General features: G+C 38.4%; 1 protein-coding gene across 4 annotated transcripts in view; it reads left to right on the top strand.

Annotated features, from left to right (window-relative positions):
* Positions 1-13814, top strand: part of EPS8 (EGFR pathway substrate 8, signaling adaptor) — a 130747-nt gene that overhangs the window by 75970 nt on the left and 40963 nt on the right. For all 4 annotated transcript variants that reach the window (XM_072356590.1, XM_072356604.1, XM_072356597.1 and 1 more), the window contains 5 exons: positions 1429-1519; positions 2514-2587; positions 11356-11423; positions 13286-13447; positions 13651-13800. In XM_072356590.1, the coding sequence (XP_072212691.1) occupies positions 1458-1519; positions 2514-2587; positions 11356-11423; positions 13286-13447; positions 13651-13800 (516 nt within the window). In that variant the 5' untranslated portion in view covers positions 1429-1457. The remainder of the gene's footprint in view (positions 1-1428; positions 1520-2513; positions 2588-11355; positions 11424-13285; positions 13448-13650; positions 13801-13814) is intronic.

The raw sequence follows: 13814 nt of genomic DNA, 5'->3' as shown, positions 1-13814 counted from the left end.
AGGTTCTGGTAGATGAAAAATTTGACATGAGCCAGCAGTGTGTGCTTGCAGACCAGGGGGGCAGCAGTATCCTGAGTTCCATCAGAAGAGGAGGAAGGCCAGCAGGGAGAGGGAGGAGATTGTACCCCTCTATTCTGAATTCATGAGGACTCAGCTGGAGTACTGCATTCAAGTCCAGGACTCCCAACTTGGGAAAGATGTGGAGCTTTTGGAGAGGATCCAGAGGAGGGCTACGAAGATGGTCCAAGGGCTGGAGCACCTCTCCTATGAAGGCAGGCTGAAGGAACTGGGCATGTTCAGCCTGGATAAGAGAAGGCTGCGGGGAGAGCTCACATTGGCCTTCCAGTATTTAAAGGGAGTTTTTTAACTTGAGGGAAATCAACTTTTACATGGGTAGATAGGGATAGGAGAAGGGGAAATTGTTTAAAACTAGAGGAAGAGAGATTTAGATTAGATGTCAGGATGAAGGCTATTTTTTTATACGGAGAGAGTGTTGAGGTGCAGGAATAGACTGCCCAGAGGGGTTGTGGATGCCCCATCCCTGGAGGTGTTTAAGGCCAGGTTGGATGGGGTCCTGGTCAATCTGATCTAGTTCTTGATACAGCAGTTGGCAACCCTGCCTATGGCAGGGCAATTGGAACTTGATGATCCTCGAGGTTCCTTCCAACTCAAGCCATTCTATGGTTGTATATATATACACACATACACACATATATGAAAGTATGTTTGTCCTGTAATATGAAAATCATTTTCCTGAGTCAATTTTAACTTCAGTGGGCATGATACTTAAGCAAGAAAGTGTTCCTCTAACTGTTTCATTATAACTTTTGCAGAATTACTGTTACATGAGAATTTTCTTTTGGCATGCCAGCCTTCCAGGAAATTACGTGCTGCTTATGTAAAAAAAAAGAAAGGAAAAAGTTTGTTTTAGTCCCGCAGTAGCTAACCAAGTTTCCTTCTATGTTAACAATTGTGTTTTGTTTTGGTAATGTATCTTTCTAACAGTTCATCTGATACACTTTATAGATGTAATAAGCATCAAAAAATCATTTCAAAAGTTGTATGAAAATCAAGCATACTTGATTATTAAAGTTACCATTTGGAACATCTTGTTCACTTCTGAAGCAGATGTTGTTCTCTGTTTAGTCAGCCTTTTATTTGAAATGTTGTTCCTAAAGACTGCTGTAATGGCGTAATTTACGAAATTATTTGAAGAGAATGTTATCAAATTACAACTGCAGGGGGGGGTTGGAAGTTCCATAATAGGTCTTTAAGGCTTCAATGCAATAAAAATAACAACAATTGAGTTTGTTGATGCAATTGGTTCCACATTTCAACCATAATTTTCTCATTAGGTTTGGATTACATCTGTATTAAACCTTCATCTCTTCAGAGACTTCAATTCATGTGCTGCTTTTTCTTTTGCAGATCATTTCCCTCAGTAAGTGACGATAAGAATGAATGGCCATATATCAAATACCCCTCCTGGTGGCTATGGAAGTTATTCTCCTCAAATCAAGTAAGTTTATGCCCTTTATTTTCCATCTATGGACAGAAAAATGTTTTGTATTTTTTCCTTATGCTTTCATTTTGAATGGAGCTATGATTATTAGAGCTTAATAGAATGACACAAATGCAGCTTCTCCAATAGAGCATGCAGCTTCCAAACTGTGGAACCAAACTAATAGATATTATCTGACTGATTTTTGTTCTAGTGGAAGAGTAAAGCTGTATTACTGGGTGATGTCATCTGGCACAGAAAAATAAATTGCTGTAGCCATGATACAATTATGACATGACACAGAGATGTCTTCGTATGACTGAGATGTTTAAGGTTAGCTGTGAGTGAAGGCATTCTTGTGCCTCGAGGATGACGCTGCCCTTTCCATCTGTGAGAAAATGTCATTTCCCAGAAAACAGAAGTGAGCAACCACTGTTTTCCTTGAAAGTGTTGCCTTTTCTGAGATAGGAAGATGTTGCCTGTGTCAGAAGTGTGGCACTAGACTCATTCACGCCGTTAATGAGAATTGGCCTGATCTGATGCAAAAGTTTGTCCTTGACTCATTATTGTCGTTATGCTAGAGAAAAGTTGGGATGTCTTTCCATTTGCTGTAGGTAAGAAGATTCCTTTTATTTCTTTAGTGAAAAGCACTTGAAAATGTTAAAAACAGCACTTGTGTGCATAAGCAAGAGGCAAAATGCTACCAAGTCTTTGGCATTATGGTTACTTGATAGTAAGCAGTGTTACTTACATTTATATTAGTATTTAGATGTATGTCACAGCCCCCATTGTGCATGATGTTGTTAACAAGAAATGGCACAGGAGGGCTTGCAGCCCAAGTGAAGCACGCTTCATTATATTCATGATGTAGAACCAGTATCTAGTAGCATCTCCTCTGTTGCAAACATTGTAGGTATGTGTAACCCTACACAATGAGAAGGTTGTGTTCTGTGCCTGTGTTTTGGAAGAAATTACATTCATACGGAAGTTAACCAGAAATTTTTCCTTCCAGTGGCTATGGCTCACCCACATTTGCTCAGGCAGAGAGGGAACAGAATTCAAGAACAAGTGCAAAGGCTCTTTATGGTAAGGTGGCAGTAAGTCACTATTTCTATGTTAGGATTGTTATTTAAATGTTGATCGTGATGTCTTTGTATATATTTTATAGACACTTTTATGTACATATATGTATACAGAGCTGAAATTTTGTATGTAAATGTTTATAGATCAGTACACTGTTATATATCTATAAATCTATATTCACAAAAATAAAATGACTAGTGGATTTTATTCTTATTTAAAGTAATTTGGCTAGCTATAAAATATTTTTGTCTCTTTCTAAGGAGAGAACTCCCACCTGCTAACTCTTAAGGCAGCAACATTTAAAGCATTTGCCAGAAAACTAAGAGTGATAAGGAGAAGGCACTAAAGGATCTAGCTGTGCTGTAGGTTTGATTCATGCTTTGTGTCTCCCTGCCCAACTTTATGCTCAGCTAGCAGAAAAGGAATTTGCAACAGTATTACTATTGTTTGACACAAGGATTTCAAGGAGCTTAAATTTGGTGTAAAAGATTTGAAGTCCTACTTGGCTTGCTATTTTTGACAGGTTTTGTAACTGTCAAGTGTGCTGTTATTTAGAAATGCCTGAAGGTTACACTTACCAACTGTGGATGATAGTATTTTTCTGAGAACGGAAAAACAAATTTTGTAGTGAAAATGAAGTCCTGTATTGGACCCCTCACACCTCAGGCAGCTTTTAGGGAAAAGAATTTCACTCAGAGGGTGGTGAACCCCTGGCACAGGCTTCACAGAGAGGCTGTGGATATCCCATCCCTGGAGGCATTCAAGATCAGGCTGGATGGGGCCCTGGGTGGCCTGAGTTGCTGGGTGGAAACTGCCCTCACCATGGGAGGATGGAACTGGATGATTTTTAAGATCCTTCCAACCCAAGCCATTCCATGATTTCCCTTGCTGAATTTAACACCTCTTCCATAGGTTAAGAAACCAGAAAGCTTGAAGTGCTGCATGTAGTAACTGCAACATCCCTATTGGTAACTAGTCTTTCCTCCCTCCTCTTTTGAGTTGTGTAATGGTCAGGAATGACCTCATGAGGGTAGGGGAGTGATGGCAGGTTGCTTTATATTTGCATTACATTTCCCCTTGGAAGGACACCCTTACAAGCCTTAAGTCAGGCTGTGTTGGCTATTCACCTGTGAGCACATAAGAACTTAATTGTATCAGTTGCATTGCTGACTTTTAAACTGCTTTGAAATTATTGTGGCTAAAAACTTAAGGAGATTGGGGATCTCTTGATTTGTGTCCCCTGATAAGAAGAGAGGTGGGAAATTGCTGATGTGCTTTGGAAGCAGAAAACACTGTGCTAGAGTATATGAAAGTCCACTTCCAGAAAAATCAGCAGACAAGAAGCTGTTTGAAATATTTGCCATTTAAGAATGATGTTGCATATGAATAGTTCTAAGTTTAGACTTTTTTTTTTTTTTTCAGTGACACGTTACAGAATTCATTCACTTGCATAGTAGTAAAGACAGGAATTGCAGCAGAGCAAAATTCTGCAGTAAGAGGAGTTTTCAACAGTGGTGTTTCTGCATCCTGTATAGACTCACATGACAAACTGATTGCACGCGTTGACAGAAATAGTGGGTGGTAACAGAAACCAGCAAGGAACGTGTCTAAAAGCTCTTAGCAGATTATTTATTTGGGACACTTCTCACTTTTCTCATTTGTTTTATGTCATCCAAATAATTTTTCAAAAGTATATGTTTTGAATGCTGTGGTAACATTAAGTGTCTTAGGCGTGTCCTTTCATCTTTATGAGCCTTTATAATGGTACATCTCTGAGCTTTTTCATGTCAAACATCATGGGATATTCGTATGTGAGTAAAAGATAGGGACAAGTGAGTAAATTTGAAATATACAATGGTAAACAGAGTATTACTTCTAATATTATAAAATATTTTATTAATAATGAGTGCACAATTAATGTATATGTTCTTTTTGATCCACGAAACTGAATGCCTGTGAATCAAATCAGAGGTCTCCTAGCTTCGTTTTTATTTTTTATGCAATGTATATTTTACATACAAATGACACTTAGGTAAATACCTCAAGTCTATCTATTTAGTAGATTCACATATATATAATATATATATAAATGTATATGTATTTGTGCATGTATATATATTCATATATATTCATATAAATAATTTTGACATCGGAGTAACGTGAACTGTACTTTTTGTTTTGATAAAATGTGGCTTTGTAATGTTAGGAGCTACATTTGTCCATAGCCAAGTTTCTTTTCTGGAAGACTTCTGAATGTCATTTGTACCAGAGCACCTACCCACGGTTCCTGGGTTCTGAAGTCATTACTTTTCTTGAATACAGTTTCTTCTAGTCACAGTGCAGATATTAAAACATTTCTCTATCTGTCTCCTTATGTAGATATATATATACAATGTGACACAAAGTGTAAATGTTGAGTGCCAGTGCTTGTTTTAGTAATGTCATTCACGGTTGTTCAGTCCTTCGGTCTTCAGGCAGAAGGCTTTCCCACACTGCTGGTATCACAGGCTGTTCAGCTTAAAACTGGAGTCTTTGCTATCTCTGAAGTGGTTATCTGATAGCAAAAACTTGATTCCAGTTGTCGTTTCCTGTGTCAAATAATTTCTTTCATCCATTTCCTGCCTGAAATGAAATGTTTTTGTATTTTCCTGATAAATGTTCTCCTGAATTTGGAGCAAAGATGCCCTTTACACATTCTTATGGTTTTACTTCATTATTTAACTCCTCATCTCTCCATTTGAAATGCATTTTGGCTCATACTCTCATCTGTTTTTCTAGCATTAGCTTCCCCATCTGCCTTCAGCAGCTCTGCTCGCAAGGAGATGGGCAGCATCAGGAGCCAGTAGCCAGGGCTGCACTGGGGGTTTGCCAGGTAGTGACACATTGTGGAGCAGCCCCATTCTGCAGCAGTCATAAAATAGTAGTTTTCTCCAGATTGGAAGATGTTACAAGAGCAACCCATCAGGAAGGACTGGCTGTTTTATATACTGTCTATTGTATTCTCATGGCTGTGATGAGGTGCTAGCAGTAAAATTGCATGCCTGTGTTTGTACTGCTCAAATACCTTATTCGGAGCAAGAAATGCAGTGTAATAGAGTCTGTTAAAATAAGCTATCCATGTAACATTCTTTTGTTATTTGATACTCAGTTGAATTAAAATGACAACTGGCTTCTAAACAATGCACCTTCTCTGATAGCTATTTCCCTGTAGTCATCAGGGAGAGGACTGATGTCAAGAATCTCTGAAAGCAATAGCCTTTACTCCTCTAATAATAACATTTGTATTTAAAAAGTCTTGACCTTTGTCCTTGGATGTGTTAGATCACATCTCCTGTACTTTGCTCTGAGTTTCAAGTTGAGTTTTTCCAGCTGCTGTAATTCCTAAAGGTATCAGCAATCACTTTAATGAATATACAGCAGTAAGATCAGCACTGTGTTTTTCTGCTTTTCAATGCATGGTAATAATCTAAATTGTCACTTCAGGATTCATAAGACAGTTCATGAGACACTTAATCCATCTATATGTAGATTATCATCTAATTTTAGAGCTTTGTCTCTTTGTATGCAGTATAGACATTTTCCAATTTCCTTATGGAAGGGGAAGATGGGATCCACCATTCTTTACACTGTCATAACTAGAGTGCTGATAACATTTATTACAGCTGGCCTATGCAATTATTTGTAAGATATCAGTGGAGGTCTATGCACTGGAATTCTTCCTTTCAATTTTAGGCTCTGAGAACTGAAAATGTGTATGTAAACAGAGCATAGCCCTACCTAGTGCTAATTGTGCTTTGGGTCATCCGTGAAGAACCAGCCTTAGACCTTTTATATTTGGTAAGGCTTTTCCTTATTTAGATAAAGAATCAGGTTCATCTTAGAATCATAGAATATCTTCAGTTGAAAGGGAACCACAAGGAGCCAACTCCTGGCTCTGCACATCACAATCCAAAATTCAAACCTTATGTTTGTGAGTGTTTTCCAGATGCTCTGCAGACTCTGGCAGTTTGGGGCCATGCCCACTGCCCTGAGGAGCCAGTTCCATGCCCATCGCCCTCTCAAGGAAGAACCTTGTTCTAACATCTTGCTATAATTCATTTGTCTTTGTGGTCTGGATAGTGCAACAGAGTCAGATTTAGTTCAGTTTATTATGCAACTTTCTAATTTTTCATTTAGCTGCAACCTTTTCTAGTGGGAAAATGGGTAAGAGAGGACTCAGCTGTCAGGTTGTATTCATAGCTCTGCCTCATGTGACTTTGGGCAGTATGTTTTTTGTCTGAGACTGTGGTACAATTACATTTCTGAACGATGAAGTGGTCTCTCACAGAAATAACTGGGGAAAGCCCAGAGTTTTTAGTGTAGTGAGGGCAGTGAACAGTCCTGTTTGTCTGTGTAGTTTACCATCTAGTGTATTTTTGGCTTGGCTCAAAACCTTTACTTGAGAGTCTGAGGTGTTTTTTTTTCTATCATTTTTTCTGGTGATTCTGTGTCTGCTTCCAAGTTTAGTAAAAAGTCAGCACCTTTTCACACCTTTTTGAAACCAGAAATGTTATCCATTCCTGAGGAGCGGTAAATTCAGTATGTTCACAAAGACACGAATAGCAAGCAGTAGCGTTGCTCCACATCAGAAAGAGGTGAGAGTATTAGTTTCTGTGGATCAATGTTTGCCCTCCTTTGAAAAGTTTAATAGCCGGTAGATCTTAAGGTCAGAGTCTTGAGTGAATAGTTATTCTGCTTTTAAATTTATTGCACTTGCTTTTTGAGAACTTTTATTTTGCCCAAATTCCTCTGGGCTGCATTTGCAGTAGAATTAAGAATTTAACTTTGGTGACTTCTGCTGTGATTTTTATATTTACTTATATGTTTTCCTTTATCAGAGGGGAAAATGTACTGGATAAATTATGTGTAGCACATCAGCTGGGTTTCAGTTATCTGGTATTAAGGCTGCACTGCATTTTATGTAGTGGATGTAAGGTCTGTAATAAAGAGAATAAACAGAAAAAGAAGATAGTTCTGATTGCTTTATTCGTCACATCTTGAAGCCTCTGTTGTAGGATCTCACTTCACGTTCAATAACTCTCTTCATGGGTGAAAAGACTCCTGAGAAGCTGAGATTGATCTGGAGGATTAGGAGAGTGAAGCAAAACACAGAAAACAATTTTTTCCAATGTAAGGGCTTGACCCTGGCCAGCAACTGAGGGCCTTCCCTGAGTGAGTTACCTTATTGCTACCCCTCCTTCCCTTACAGCCTATTAAGGGAGAGAATAGAAAGAGCAACAGCAAGAAAAACTACTGGATTGAAATAAAGACAGTTTAATAAGTGAAGGAAAGTAGGAGGGAAAAACACTAAAAACAAATAAATGGGAAAAACAAAAACAAATAATGCAGGCATTTTGCATTGCTCACCACCTCTCAACCTCTTGCAAGCAGATCAGTGCCCTGAGCAACAGCTACTTTGGAAATGCCACCACTCAGTTGTATTGCTGAGCAAAGCTTTATTGTTCTATATGCAGTGGGTCTCTGGTCAGTTTGGGCCAGCTGGCCTTACCGTGTGCCCTTGCAAGCTCTTGTGTACCCTCCAGCAAACTTCCTTGGGGACAGACAGAGGAACAGTGATGGTATCGATGCCGTGCAAATGCTACTTGGCAATAGCGAAACATTACCAGTGCTGCTATAGACACAAATCCCAAACACAGCCCCATGCAGGCTGCTGTGAAAATAATTAATTCCATCCTAGCCAGACACGGTGCATTCAGTAAGTCAGCAAATTCAGTAACTGAGTATGAATTATTAGCATTTGAATATCATATAATAAGACAAGGGAAGTTTTCAGGTATTCTGTAAAAGTGGTCAGAAGAGTAACAGTGATGTTTTGTTTCTGGAAATCCAATGTGATGGCACATCAGCAGAAGGAATACAGCAGGGTTTATGCATCCTCCTGTCTGAGTGCAAGGTGAGAGTTTGCAGAGGATTGCAGTTTGTCTGTTTGTTAATTTTTTCATTGTGTTTTGCTCATATTATCGTGTGGGGACTTCATTCATTCATTCATTCACATCCTTTATGACACTTTCTGCAGCATGACTTATGCCAAGCAGCCAGGAAAACTTGCCATCTGGGAGTTTGAGCTATTAGCAGCTGGGCTGACTCTGTAAGGGGAAGGAGATCCGCTTTCTAAATATTTGGTTATAAAATGGTTGAAAAAACTAAGGTTGAGGACAGGCTCTTCCAGAATCAAATGAAGAATTTTGCCTGATGCTAAAGTACTTATTAGGAGGATAGAAGGGCATGTAGGATAACAAAGGATAAATTAGATCTCTAGTGGGTTCTAATAAACATTCTGCCAGAACAAATGCGTTTATAAAATTAATAGGTAAGCTGAAATTATTGCTGAACTCAATATGGACTGTCAGTTGTTGTGGTTACCATAGTTTTGTTTATTATCACAGACACTTACTGGCTTTTGCTAATTGAAAGTTCTGTTGAAGTACTTGTTGCTGACCTGTTGTAATTAAAAATGAAGAACTTGAGGGGTTCTCTTTTGCTCTCAAATGTAGGCAACCACAGCTGTTATTATCACTCAGAAAGCTTTTTCTTATATAAACACTATTGTTCTCACCGTGACATGGTGTGCTGAAAAACTTTACATCTTATCTAGTGTGAGTACTGTGCTGCTCTGTGGTAGGGGATGTGCTTGTCAGTGTTGCGAGTTTCTGGATATCCTAAAGCAGGACAAAAATCCTGGGAAACAGGGCATGAACTTTTGAAAGTTGCTCTCTGCTTTTTCATTCCATTGGAGTCTCCCCTTATGGAAGTCTTTCCTTGCTTAAAGCCACTCTGACTCTTGCTGCTTGCAGGATTTGTAAGCCTTGCAGTGGATGGAAGATTCCTTATCTTGGTTTCATTTGGTGTCATTAAAAATAATTCTCTTTTTCACCTCAAAAATATAATAATCAGAGTTGAATGTTAGATGCATTGCTAATTGAAACATGTGGCTTTTTTTATTTTTTAGGCCTATTTTCTTTCTTACTGGACAGCATTATATAGTTTGTAATGAAGGATTGTTAACTGATCCCCTTGGAGATGCAATTAATTGTATGGAGTTAAACCAGATACTGTTTTTTAATTCCCTTGTTTTGTTAGGAACAGATGGACTTTACTTCTTCAGATCATCATCCAAACAAAAAAAGAAAGGTAGCAAGTCAGACAGTACTGCTTCACTGACTCTTTTGTTGGGGTGTGCATGTGTGTGTGCCTATTGTCCTTAAAAGAATAAGAGTCAAACAAAATACCTTAAATAATATGCTGCAAAAGCAGAAATATTAATCAGAGTTGGAATCAATGCAGATGCCCTGTCCTGGGATTTTGAGTTAACAGGTGATGAAGTTAAAGTGTCAGTTTTAAAGTTTTCACATACCTGGTTCAATAAAAATTCTGATAATCCATGTCATTCTTCAATTTGGTGACTGCACTGCAGACTTTGTGTGCTAAATCAAGATGAGTCGCTGTGGAAGGGTAGCAGGTGGTTCTGATGCATGAGCTGTGTGCCATTGAGGAGGGGACTCTGAGCCAAGAAGAAGTTTTAGAAGTTCTAAATTCTGATTTTTTCATGAGACTCACTGAGAATTGAAGAGATAAGGGGTGTGATGAAGGGTAACAAAATATTTCTCCAAGTGAGGGCATTCCTTTCCTTGTCAGTAATCATATTATTGTGAAGGAGCCCTGAATACAGAAGAACTTTTTAAAGCGTTGCTTGTATGGTATCCTCCCCACAGATCTGTCTACCTCACAGATCACATGTGAGGTCATTGGTAGCATTTTTAATTTTGCAAAAAAGTAACTAATATCTCCAGCCAACAGAATCATGCACTTTCATTTTGCCCCTACACACTCCCAATTGGATATGATGAAATGAACGTAATATCATTTACACACATTTCCTTCCAAACAATCAAACTGTCTCTGTCTCAGATTGGAGTGTTTCATTGGTTATTGGAAAAAAACAACAGGATCGCTCCCCCAGCACTGTATTCAAAATCAAGTTGAAAAGTGGATTTTGTTTTGTTTTGTTTTTGGAGTTTTCTCCTGCATTCATTGGTTATTAGTGTGGGTGTGTGTTGTGTCCTCATCTTCCATATTCTCTTCCCTTCTTTCTAGGTTTGATGTTAATCCACTGTATGGAGTAAAAGGCAAACAGTGTTTCTGATTTTGCAGCATTGTGTTTTGTTCAGCTGAAAAATATTTCTGTTTTATTTAATGTCTATGTAGCTACAGCTTTTGGCTTCTTTTTTCCTTCTTTCTTTCGATAAATATTTTTATGTTACTAATTCTACAAATTGAATATACTAAGGAGAAATAAATGTTGACACAGATCGGGTCTGCAAGTGGCTTTGTTTTTGTGGGAGTTGTGTATGTCAGAAAACTTTTGCATTCATGCGAAGGCAACACTGCTAGTTAACATGTTGCTACCAAGTGAAAAGCCAGTGATTTTTATGTCAGGCTTCCCAATGAAGTGTTTCCAGCCAGAACACTGCTCCCATCTGGTGCCACCAAGACAAGATAGCTGGCTTTTAACGTCAGTGTAAGTATGGTTCTTGTGCTGGAGTGTGTAAGCATGTAGCTTTTTTTTTCCTTCCTGAATGCAGAAATAACCACAGCTCACCTTCTGCTTTCATATAGACGGCTTGTTTTAAGCATCTCTGAGAAGTGTCTGAAACACAGCATGATAAGAGGACAAGTGGATAATTATTCTTTTCTTTTCTCTCAATCTTCAGAACAAAGAAAGAACTATGCACGGGACAGTGCCAGCAGCATATCGGAAACTTCCCAGTATCACGTAGAGGTGAGATAAGGATGTATGACGACACCATCTACCCGTTACAGCTTTTTGTTATACTGCGATTTTTGCTTGCATGGTTTTTGAGGATAATGTGCTTGAAGACATATGAATCTTCCAAAATATCCTGCCAGCCTGAGGTCACTTCAGAACAGATTACATTGAAATGTAACAAAATCTCTAGCTTTGCCATAACAAGCAGAAATTTTGATGTAGAAAAATGTAAACAAAGCTGATTATAGTTTGGCAAATGGAGAGGGCTTCTCAGTGGGATGGCAGTTCAGTGTGCTATGTTGCCCTGTTTCTGAACCTGTTAATTTGTACGGATGAGGCAAACCATTAGCAAGGAAGGCTGGCTGATAACTAAAATAAGTACCTTGATCATTTATAAACAACATAGGTGTCATAATAGTTAGAAAGAACTGGGTACTGAGCCCTAAAACCCTTAGTGAATCTACTGTTAGTGGTGCTATTCTGCCTGCACAGACTCTTCCCTAGTGAGAAATGCAAAATAATTTCCTTCCTACCTTAAGCTGCTTTGCAGAAATACTGTGTGCTGCTGTCGTATTCTGTCCAGAAGTAGACAAGTATTAAATATTCAGCAAAGTAAGCCTGGCTGCCTATATGTAGTCTGTAGGCACTTCTGAGTGCTGTTCCTCATTATACAGCCTTTCTTTTGCAAAACCTTATTCCTTTACCATCAGAACACTGTCATGGGTTTAACTGAATTTTGCAAAAAAAAAAAAAAAACAAAAAAAAAAAACAAAAACAAAACCAATAGATTCCCAGGTCCTTTTAGCTGGGTTTTAAATTTAGATGTAAATTGTGAGATTGTATGCAAAAGAGTCTTCATTCCAAGTACTTGTATCCTTGATCAGCTTGCAAAGGAACGTTTATGTTGCTTATAATTGTCTGTCTGTATTTAGCTTCTGTGTAACCATTTTGGTACTCCACTGGCATAAAAATTAGTACTTGTATTTGAAGTCTCAGTATTCCTGTGTGAGCAGTCATCAGGGTTTGTCTCAATTTTAAAGTACTTTGATTATATGCAGCTTTTATCTGCTCTCTTGTCTGTCATTAACATGTGCTGTTATCCTGTAATAGAAGAAAGCTCACTTAATTCTTTTAATCCATTTATAAGATAGGTGTGCAGGCATACATTAAAATCGGTTCAGCTTGAGTGACTGTATTCAGGTCTTAAAGAAGAATGTGAAGCTGGAGTTGTGCCTGGATATGATTAAATAACTTTATGGGCTGTCTTACTTACAGGAAACTAGTTGAGGTGATGTCTGCGAGTGGTGTTTCATTACTAGACCATTAATTAATATTGGAGAATATTCCAAGTTGACAGTGAGCAAACATACTTCATATACTACATTTCTACTGTATTCTGCATAAAAGAAGCAACTACCCTGTCTGTAAGGTACCTCAGTCAGATGCAAACACATGCTGTTTGCCATCAGTGTATTAGCTGGCAGCTTTGGGAGAGATAGGGATGCTCCAGGTCAGGATGGTGGTAGTGGAGGTGTGCTTGCAGCGTGTTTCTGTGAGGCTTCAACTGGTGCTTTCTGGACTCAGCTTACCGATAGAGACAGGTTTTCACTTCTCAAGAAAGCTGGATAAGTACTCAGGATTTGATTCTTGCTGTGGTACCTGGAAGATGTCAGAATATACCTGCAAACAGCAAGTTTAAAATGAGATTATGGATTAAACGACCTCCCTTATGGATATTGGTCAATTCTATCATAAAAGGCACTTTCATTCATGAATTACTTGTATTGCTCTTTCATGGCAGTTTGAATACTGACATTGCCTAGTGATAAGGAATATTACAATTTTGTTATTTTAATATGTGTGTCATTCACCAGCACTTGACCACCTTTGTTCTGGACCGAAAAGAAGCAATGATTACAGTAGATGATGGAATAAGGAAGCTGAAATTACTGGATGCCAAAGGCAAAGTATGGACTCAAGATATGATTCTTCAAGTGGATGACAAAGCTGTCAGTTTGGTGGACTTGGAATCAAAGGTATGATCTGTGAGTGGCAGGCTCATTTCCAGAGAGATAAAGAAAGGGAAGGGACAGAAAAAAATGATGTGTGTGAGATCTGCTATTTTAATTAGCTTATTATCACTTTCTCTTTTTAACTCTTGCAGCTTTTATTGAGATCAAGACACTGAATATTAAGATTTTTTTTTTTTTCTCTTTTTTTTTTGTTTCCCTCCTGGCAGAATGAACTGGAAAATTTTCCTTTAAGCACAATTCAGCATTGCCAAGCTGTGATGAATGCATGCAATTACAATTCAATTCTTGCATTAGTATGTAAAGAACCAACTCAGAGCAAGCCAGATTTGCATCTTTTCCAGTGTGATGAGATTAAGGTAAGGTGATAATA

Source organism: Excalfactoria chinensis, chromosome 1 (assembly GCF_039878825.1).
Source record: "Excalfactoria chinensis isolate bCotChi1 chromosome 1, bCotChi1.hap2, whole genome shotgun sequence".
Lineage (NCBI taxonomy): Eukaryota > Metazoa > Chordata > Aves > Galliformes > Phasianidae > Excalfactoria > Excalfactoria chinensis.
Note: the sequence above shows the minus strand (reverse complement) of the source record. Positions and strands in the feature narration are given on the sequence as shown.